Consider the following 10,201-nt stretch of genomic DNA (forward strand, 5'->3'; position numbering starts at 1 on the left):
GTCTGTTGTGAGTTGGTGCTATATAAATGAAATTGACTTGACTTGACCTGACTTGACAGATACACATGAAATCAAACAAAATAATCATATTTAATATTTAATGGAAAATCCTTTGCAGTCAATGAAGAAGTCTTGGAGCCATAGATATCAGCAGGTCGATGCTTTGTATCTTCCCTGCAGGCCTTCACTGCAGACACCTTCAGCTTTTGCTTGTTGTGGGGTCTTTCCGCCTTCAGCAGGTGGAATGCAGCTCAGTTGGACTGAGATTAGGTGACTGACTCAATCAGTCAAGGATATTCCACCTTTTCACCCTGAAAAGCTGTGTCATGGTTGCTGTGTCTGTATCAAGATGGTTGTCCTGTTGAATGATGAAATATGGTCCAATAAGTTTTTATGTATTTGGCTGAATGTGAGTATACCTCTACATCAGTGGAAGCTGGTGACTCAAAAAATTGGGGAGGACAGGAGGAAAACCAACATGGCATCTTATAACAAACTGCATCATACTATATCATTGGCCCCACATGATGAAATTGGAGAGGTGGGGAGCAATTTTATATGCCAATAAAACAATTTGCTTTCAAAAACAAAAACCCCTGAGTGGTGAAAAGGTTGCACACAACATCAACAGGTGACTGAACAACCACTCAATTAAAAACTGCATCAATTCCAAATTAATTAATGAGTGCAGACAGCTCACTGTAACTTCAACAAGCAAACTACCCACTGCACATTATATGATCTCTTTGCTGCATTCTTGTTAAGGAGATAAATTCACAAAAGCCACAGAAAGACATTTAACCATCAGAGATAAAATTAGCGACAAAAGAGACAGAGAGAGAGAAGCTGTATCTGACTCATGTGATCTGATGTCTTCTTTCGTTCATGGAGATGAAGTATCCATATCATAACGTCCATTTGTGGCTGTTGGTCGTCTTGGTGGTTAGTTAACAATCCAGCACCAAAATCCTGGTTCACTCATTTGTCACATCCCGCATTGACTACTGCAACGCCCTCCTCACCGGACTCCCCACCAAACTCATCAACAGACTGCAAATGATTCAGAACTCGGCCGTCCGGATCATCACCCATACCAAATCATCCGACCACATCACCCTGTTCTCATTCAACTTCACTGGCTCCCTGTACAATACCGCATCCACTACAAAAACCTCCTCCTCACTTATAAAGCTCTCCACAACCTAGCCCCGACTTACCTCCACGGCCTCCTTCATGAATACACTCCCTCCCGCACCCTCCTCTCAACCTCTACTGGACTCTCAATCATATCCACGTCACACCTCAGTACCATGGGTGCCCGAACCTTCAGCTGCTCAGCACCCAGGCTCTGGAACTCTCTCCCCCCACATATAAGACTGTCAGACTCCATCACCTTATTTAAGTCCCGCCTCAAAACTCACCTGTTCAAACTGACATACTCCCTATAACTGGACACTGTGCACCTCACCTGTTTTTATGCTGATGTTTTGTTTTAATTGATGTTTTGCTTTTATTTCTTGTAAGGTGACCTTGGGTGACTTGAAAGGCGCCTCCAAATAAAATGTATTATTATTAACAGAACTTTGTGGCTGCTGGTTAACCAGTCTGATACAATTAGCAACTATGACAGACAAGCTAACTATCCTGGTTGTTTCATTTAAATTATGTTGTTAGATTTCTATTGTTGTTGAGAGGAGTTCACTTCAGAGCAGTGGTATGTTGGGCCACAGCACATCACTGTAGTCCCACTGAGGGTCCAGTCTGGACAGCTGAGGCAGTGAGGCCTGAGGCTGCACCAGCAGAGCGGAGCTCTCCAACCGCCCTGAGGTGGCGTCCTGCCACTGCTGCCGCCCTGAGGTGGCTTCCTGCTGCTGCTGCACCACCCAGTCCAAATCCATTCTCCCGTTAGCTTAACAACAGTCCTTAACAATCCTTCAGGGCTTTGGCTAACGGAACAGATCAATAAAAGAAGTGAAATATAACCTCTAAATCTGAAAGAAGGAAATTGGTTGTTGAAAGGGCCTAAAGAAGACATAATATTTTACTGATGTGTTTAAAAATATAGTTCGCAATTTGCACATTATAATTTATTTTCTAATATGCTACTCTATCAATTTATCTATATTTTACCGGTCTTCTCTTACCAGTTTGTCACACTCAGGTATGTTACAGTGGTAGAGAACTGAAGATGAAATCTGGAAACTATCATTGGAGCATTGTATTCTGGTTGTTGATTGGTTAAGGAGGACGTCCTCCCTTGGAGCATCATTTTAAGTGTATTACCCAATCATAGATTAGCATGAAAAAAAATTAAGTACATTAAATTGATGTAAGAGATCCCGCCCTAACCCCAGGATTCCACTGGGTGCGTGTGCGCTGTCCTCTGCACAGCGCCCTATTCCATCGGGAGTGTGTCAGAAGCGGAGCATCTTCACTGTGGGGAAGCCATCTGCTATTTAAAGTCAGTTGCACTCCTACTACAGTAATTACAGCAGCCTAGTCAAAGCTGATAAAGTGCCTTAAGGCTACCGTAATTACTGCAGTAGCAGGGCAACTAAGCTGCCCAATTTTGTTAACTTCCTCAGCTTTCATTGATTTGGTCATTTTCCTTGATTTTTGTGCTTCTACTATGGTTGAGTAGGCTATGTAGTTAAATGGTTTCTTTATTCGGCTGTGTTAATTGCGTTTATTGTTGATATACGACCAGGAGTCTGCACAGGGTGTTTTACGTGTTTTTGAAAATTGACCAGATGCTCAATGCTGTTTCTGTGTCTGACTTCCTGCCCAGTTTGATCTGCTCTGTGCTGCTTGACGCGGCCTCTGTAAAAAATAGATGAGGCGCAGCGGAGCAGAGAGCCGCTTCTGTGACGCTTCTGAAACGCGCCGCAGTGCGCCCGGTGGAATCAGATGCATTGACTAGAGTGGCCGCAATCAGCTCCGGTGGCCTCGTCGGAGCCGGAACGCGGCACACACGCATCCAGTGGAATTTAGGGATAACACACTGGATGCGTGAACCTCAGCAGTGTGTGTGCGTCGCTGAACTGCTGCGTCTCTCACGCTTGCAGCGTCCACACTGGATACGTGTCTGCTGCGGCGCTTCTGCCACTGGCAGCCCTATCTTTCTCGGTTTCCCTGTCTATTTCTGCTGAGAACCGCACGCGTCATGCAGAGAAAATAGGCCAGACCTCGAATATCTAGATGAAGCGACGCAACAGCCTTGCGGGAGACGTATGTGACTGTGGCAGCTCTAACCTGTTAACATGGGCACCGAAATGAAAAGCAAGAGGTTCCACGATGCATGTGCGCTGCTCACGCATCCAGTGTGTCCCAGGGGTTAAGAGGGCAACAGGAGCCCGTCCACTGCCCCCCACCACCGCTTCATGCAGACTGCCCTTTCTCCTCCTGCCCTGCAGGTGTCACTGTTGAAGCCTTTTAATCAGAATTTCAATAATGCATTTTTTCCAAAGAAAAAAGAAAAAATATTTTATAAATGATACTGAAATTTGGTAATGGTTTATTTCAACCAGGTATTCTTTTTTATATTTTTATCTCCCTCTTGCCTCTCAAAAAATAGAGGAGGAGCAACCTCCTCTGCTTCTACCCTATTTAACCTCCTCTGTTTGACAATTGATAGCATGAACACAACAAACAAATATTTGTCAATGCACTCCAAGTGGATTCTAAAGTGAATGTGCAACAACACTTCAGATAAAGTCAGATTAATGTCTGACATGATTGGATTAGCAATTTATTTTTTATTCTAGGTCAGTTATTAGTAATTATTTATGGTAGCAAAGGTGGTTTTCGACTGGATTTGAACGTAAGAATTTTGAATTGAATTTTAATTTACAGTGTTGTTGCACAACCACTCTTGTCTAGCAAAAGGAGGACATGGTTACACTCTACACTCTGGTCATACATGCATTCACGTGATGACAGAGCAGAAGAGCAGACTATTTATTTTAGTTTCTATTTTTTGTAAGTAGAGAGACTCATTGGAATTGAAGCCTGTTTATTACGACCATTACGACCTAAAAATACCACAAATAATGAATATTTGGACTTTTGGCTTTTTTTATGAAAAAACGGAGACCGGAAGTGTTCCTTTCGTTGCTGGTGACGCAACAGGCGTGACGGAGGCCGGAGACCACATAGACGGGAAGGTTGAACGTCGGACTCGCTGCAGTTAAACAGGTTTGTGTTTTACTCATTTTCGTGTATTTCCTTACAAAGTGTCTTTCCACAAAGAGGTTATGAAATCAGGAGATCTTTAATGAGGGTCAAATAGGGAGGATGAAGGTGCTTCTTCCATCTATATAAACGGTGGTCAAGTGCGCCTGTGGTTCGATCTTGTCAAGCAAGTCTTACGACTCGGTGTTTCAAATGCTCAATGCATCCTATTTTAACCATGGTGGTAACTTAGAGTAATGAAAATACCGTGTTAAGACGTTGTTCATGATCCTGGCAGTGCAGTTTTACTGGGCTTCCAGTTCAGCAGGGGGCAGGATGAACTCGGCCTGTTGTTGCAACAGTTTTTTTAAAATATTATATTCCACACAGTTTTTCAAATGAGACAATTGATATTAGCAACTGAATCACGCCTATTATGGGTCTTACACATACTGGGAGGGTTTTCTGCAGCCTGGTCAGTATTGCCCATTTTCCACTGTCTCACTATGACACGGTTTAGCCTCGCCATGGCGTTCATACTTAATAGGCATTCTACTGCAGCTCCTAGCCGCTCTCATCTGCAATGTGCTGGTAAACAATGCAATAATGCGATTTCACCGCGATAATGAGAGCAACCGAAATAATAAAAAAAAACAGTTAAAAAAAGGGGTTTCATATATTTATATAAAGTATAAACTCTATAAATCAACCCAGACCCTTCCTATTTACTTTATGGTTAAAAAAACAAATTATTACTTTGTTATTTGATTTAGTTTGGGGTGTTTACAGCATTGACAATTACATTTAAATTCAACAGCAACAGCTCTTTCAGAAATAGGACTCACAATCCACAGAATAAACTGCCAACAGTTTTCTTTGGTTGAAGGTACTTCTTATGCAAAGTGTTGACAGTGATGTCTGTGGATTGCATAATTATATACTAGTCATTTGTTGGTCAGGATACCAACAATGATGTAAAATAAATGGCTATCACCTATGGCAGTCTTATATGGCGAGTTATATGGGCTTGTAAGCCTAAATCCTACCCACATGTGAAAATCAAATAAGACTTATTTTGGTTTCCTGATGGCAAAAAAAAAAGGAAAAAAAGATTGGTAATCATTTCTCATCTTGACTACAACTTGTGTTCTCGTCTTCCCTTATACTTTCAGCAGTCAATGGTATTTAATCATCCTCCCCCCAAGTAAAAATATAATAATTAAGTTATTGTTATTCATATCACTGATAGCCAAACAAAGAAGGTCTGACTATTCTCCTGTGTCCTGTTTAAAAAATGAAATAAAATAAAAAATCAAAGAGGGGTTTGACTGCAGGTTTCCTCTGTGGGGATGGTTCTGACAGAGGTTCCGCTCTCTGTCAGGGCAGGAAATAACACTTTTTTTGTTTGTTTGTTTTTTGCCCCACATTAAAAAAACATAAGAAGATGCAAGACATGCCCACAGTTGTTTGAAAGAGCCATACATAGCGGTGACAATGGAGACTGTGACTTGTTTGGTTTGCAGTAATTAAATAAGGCAATTCATATTTAGTTGGTTTAATTGTAGCTATATCGAAGAAATGTTGAAACGTAGTTTCATGTATTATTGTGAGTTGCGCTCTATGTGACTTAGGTTTCTGTAGTTGGTCTGTTTGTGTTCCTCAAGAGTTACTGTACTGTATATTTGTAGGCCAAGTGCCAATAAAGCATTATGACTCTGTTTACTCTGACTCCGTCTTCTCTCACACACTCAGTATCTTACACGCAGAAAAAATTATGGGAAACCTGGCACCTGACACTGACCCTGTCACTGAAATGGTGAAATGATACAGTTAAGACTTACAAGGACCTGATGTATCAAACCCCCAAAGGGTTTTATACACAACACACTATTATCCCACAGAATAATAATAATTTCACAATGCTGTATTTAACATTGTTGTGTGCAGAGAACTCTTACGCCATCATAATAGTCCTACTTTACCATGCCAGCTCCCTTAAAAAATGCTGCTTTTCTGTAGTATGAGCTGTGACTGCAATTTCCATTGCCAATAAATTCAGTGAATTTAGTTTCTTTAGCCTTTTCAGTACCTAACACAATAGTGCTTAATTATGATGCCCAATAAAGCTGCACTGCAGCAACTGTAGTGAGTTATGTAGGGTGCTATATGGAGTAAAAAGCTGATGTAAAAGTAATGGCTGAATACTCTGAACCCTTCAGTTGTCAGAATGACAGAAAATAGTATTAATTAAAGAAGACTTACTAATTGCATAACTGCACTACAAGGATTGGTACTGTAGTAGTTAAGGTGCATGTCTATCATCCTTTGATTTAATTTGTATGTTTAGTTGGTTCCAAACACTCAGAGCAGCATTAACTATTAGTGTATTTAGCTATATCTGCTGGAAGCAGTGTATGTAATTTGGTTAACTGCTGTATTGCCAACACTACTCCCAGACACAAGAGTGAGATGTGAGAGTAATGTTTTTTTTCCTCTACTTTTCATCAGTCAGGATATGTCTGTAAAGATGGAAATGGAAATCAGTGGAATGTCAAGGGCACATGTCTCCATTCTACCTGCAGCTGACATCAAAGCCACATTGAAAGCAGAAGCAGAAAGACCTCGCTGTGCCAGCACCCCCTGTTCACCCATCAGAGGTACTGTTGCAGGATACCAGATTCTCCACATGGACTCAAACTATCTGGTAGGCTTCACTACTGGTGAGGAGCTGCTCAAACTGGCCCACAAATGGTCAGAAAGCACTCCAGAGAAGAGTTTGTTATCAGAGGCTGTGCCTAGCTCCATCCAGACCACTGTCCCAAAGTCTGTGGACTTGGGCATCCACCGGTCTTCACGGATCTCCAAAGCCAAAAGTCGCTACTACCAACCATACGACATTCCTTCTGCCAACGGGCGGAGACGGAGGCGTATGCCCAGCTCGAGTGACACCTTCCTCAGGTCCCTGGCCCATGGGGAGCCTGGGAGGGGTCTGCATGCTCCACTACCCCTCTGTCTACTTAAAGGGAAGAGGACCCAGTCCAAGTCTCTGGACTACCTTAATCTGGACAAAATAAGTATCAAAGAGTCATCAGACACTGAGGTGTTACAGTACCAACTGCAGCACCTCACCCTGCGAGGGGAGCGCATGTTCACCAGAAACAAGACATAAAAGTAAAGAAGATGGCATTATTCAGGCCTCTTTCACCCTCTTGGGGATGTGGGTGCTATTTCTAGCTCTGTTTCTTTGTACTCAGATTATAAGCAGTTCTATAACAAGACAGTCTGATAATCTTGTTACATCATTAACGGGGGTTATACCCTTCACTGTACACATAATGTTGAAGAAAATTCTTAAATTAGTCCTTACACTGTAATGAGGTTGTTGAGGTAAAAAAAATTGAATTATATAAACTTAGCAATAACTGGCAAAGCTATTTATTGACAGTGTTGTGTGTTTGTACTGGTCAGAGATGCACTGATGTATCAGCTTACAGTTGATACAAGCACATATCACATACTGTCGGCTTTCAAATGCAACATTGCTATTAGTCCAGTTTTACTGCCTTCTATGAGGAGTTGTGTTAGTGGGTATTTTGTGATTTTTTTTTTCACAGTATAGCACTGCATTCATATTAGCAAGATCATTTTATTAGGTTGATTATTTTTTTATTTATTGCTATTTTATTGTTGTAAATCAACATGGATACATTTTAAACCACCTATTTACCATAAGATGGGCACATGTAAAAGATTTTTGTGACACTCCATTCAAAATCAGTAAAGATTTTTATCTGTGATAAATTTAATAAAGTCTATTTTAATGATACATGCCATATATACACTAAAGAGGAAGTATTGGTCACTGTAATCATTCTCTCTGCCCATATTCCTTCTGTTTTTTAAATATAAGTAAGTATTTTGTCTTTACTCAATAGCTAGCAGTGGAGGGGTATCAGAAAGAGGAGGAGGGATGACATGCAACAGACCTGGACGGACTTGAACCACATACTTTGCGATTACATGGTCAGTGCCTTAGACCATTAGTCACAAAGATGTCCCCAAATGGCCCCTTCCTAATATGACTACCCTGGAAAAAAAGGTGGGGGAGAGAGTTTTTCCAATTGTCTAACTCAGACTTCTCATTTTAGCTTCAGCTGAATTATAGAATGTATTTTTACACAGAAAGAGCAGTGTGGATTTTTTCCTCCATCTCATACAGTTAGTCACACTAGGGGGATCATTTCATAGCCAGTATGGACAGGATGAATGATTACAGCAATCAGTGACGCAAAGTTCATATGGAATATGTGCATTGTTTTAAACTAGAATTGAAAAAAAATACTAGTATCAAACAGTCACCCCCATAAGATTTTTTCATCTGTTTATTGCTGTCAAATATGTTTGGGAATATATTGGCTTTTGAAAATCATATTGGTGCATCTCTAGTTTTGTACATTGGTTATAGGGGCACAACAGTATGTAGATGTGTGTCTTTTGTATGAGTGTGTATGTTCCCCTTACAGCTGGAAATGGATGTGTTCAAATCCCTCTACTGCAGAAAATGTTTGTTTTCTGCACCTGATTGCACTGTTGTACATCTACTACAGATTATTTGTGGAAACATCAGTGCACCTTGATATTGTCACCACCATCAATAAGGAGTTAACATAAAACACTGAAGTACTGTATATAAGCAAGCCATGGGAACACTTAGATCTGTGAAAAAAATTGTACACCCCTTTAGTTTTTGCTCACTTTGTTCTGCTTTGAAAGGAAATTTTGATTTCTTTGTTTCAGAACTTCTGTGTTTTCTATCACTCTAAAGGAGTAGAGAATTCCATTTATTTTATGAATGTGGAACATTTGGAGCCTCTGTATCAAATGGCATCTTTCCAATTATTCTGTTGAAATAAGTTTTTGTTTGTTATGAGACAGTCTCAGTAAAACCAGTGCTAACTAGAGTTACTTCAGCCTGATCATCTGAGTATTCCTGGGTCAGATCCAAAGGGGGCATTGATGTCTGCCACAGCACATCTGGAAGTCACCAGTCAGAAATGTTCAAATCCAACACATAGGGGCTTAAAATATATAATACAAATATTTATACATTTTCAGATAGGACCATTGTCTCTCCATTTTTTTTATTTAAAATGTATACACCTTTTGAAATTTTGGATTTGGTCTGAAAAACTTGAACCATTTGAATCAATGTGAAAAACATGAACGTGAGATGTAATGATTTTCAATACTGAAGTGAATATCATAATGTAGCAATGTTCCATCGTAGAATGCAGCCTACTTGCAATTTGAATGTGGACCTTGTGACAGCTGTCCTTTTTATGCTGTTGTGTTGAAAATTGCTGTAAAGACTACTGCTACTGATGATGTAAAGTTTCAACTGTTGCTGGACTTGGAATATTTAAGCATTCTACATATTAGAGCTTTATTGTATAACACCAATTTTAACAACTATTTGAAAAAATCATTAAAATAATTCATTTTTCAGACATTTTGAAACTTTGATTCAAAACTCAAAGGGTGTGCAAACTGTTTCACTGTATGCTGTATGTGAAGTCACCTCTTCTTCTATTGTTTTCTTAAGCCAAACAGAAAATGTACACTTGATGTTAACCAATGACTGTTACAGTACAAGATTAAAGCTTATTTCAAACATTTTTGTGTCTCTACCTTGGGGGAGAAAGATCATCATCACTGAATTAAGACCTTCTGAGTGGTTTTAGCTATAAGGTGATGATCACCAAACAAAAATATTTTTTAACGTTCTGATTATGAGGAAAGAATATGAAGCGTTAGACATTGAAAAAAAAGTTTCTCCAAGATGATGCAAAAATCCACAAAGGCAATAAAAGTCAAAGGCTCTGAAAACCTATTTTCTCAATCAGGGTCCTACACAAAGAGTACAATACAGTATGTGTGACAAATGCAGCATCCTACAGCATTTTAAAGCCTGAAGTATGTTACAGAAAGTTTACAGTTTAGATAGTGCAGATAGTTCCCTTGATTAATTTGA

General features: G+C 40.0%; 1 protein-coding gene across 1 annotated transcript; it reads left to right on the forward strand.

Moving 5' to 3' along the window:
- The first annotated feature begins 4,099 nt into the window (after window positions 1-4,099).
- macir (macrophage immunometabolism regulator) lies at window positions 4,100-9,845 on the forward strand. The gene is made up of 2 exons (XM_042395049.1): window positions 4,100-4,194; window positions 6,679-9,845. Exon 2 carries the CDS (start codon window positions 6,686-6,688, stop codon window positions 7,337-7,339), a length of 654 nt encoding a protein of 217 aa, XP_042250983.1. The 5' UTR covers window positions 4,100-4,194; window positions 6,679-6,685; the 3' UTR covers window positions 7,340-9,845.
- Window positions 9,846-10,201: the final 356 nt, after the last annotated feature.

This window comes from Thunnus maccoyii, chromosome 19, assembly GCF_910596095.1.
Source record: "Thunnus maccoyii chromosome 19, fThuMac1.1, whole genome shotgun sequence".
NCBI lineage: Eukaryota > Metazoa > Chordata > Actinopteri > Scombriformes > Scombridae > Thunnus > Thunnus maccoyii.

Coding starts and splice junctions, on each gene's coding strand:
- macir (XM_042395049.1), top strand. CDS start 6,686: ATGTCTGTAAAGATGGAAATGGAAATCAGTGGAATGTCAAGGGCACAT.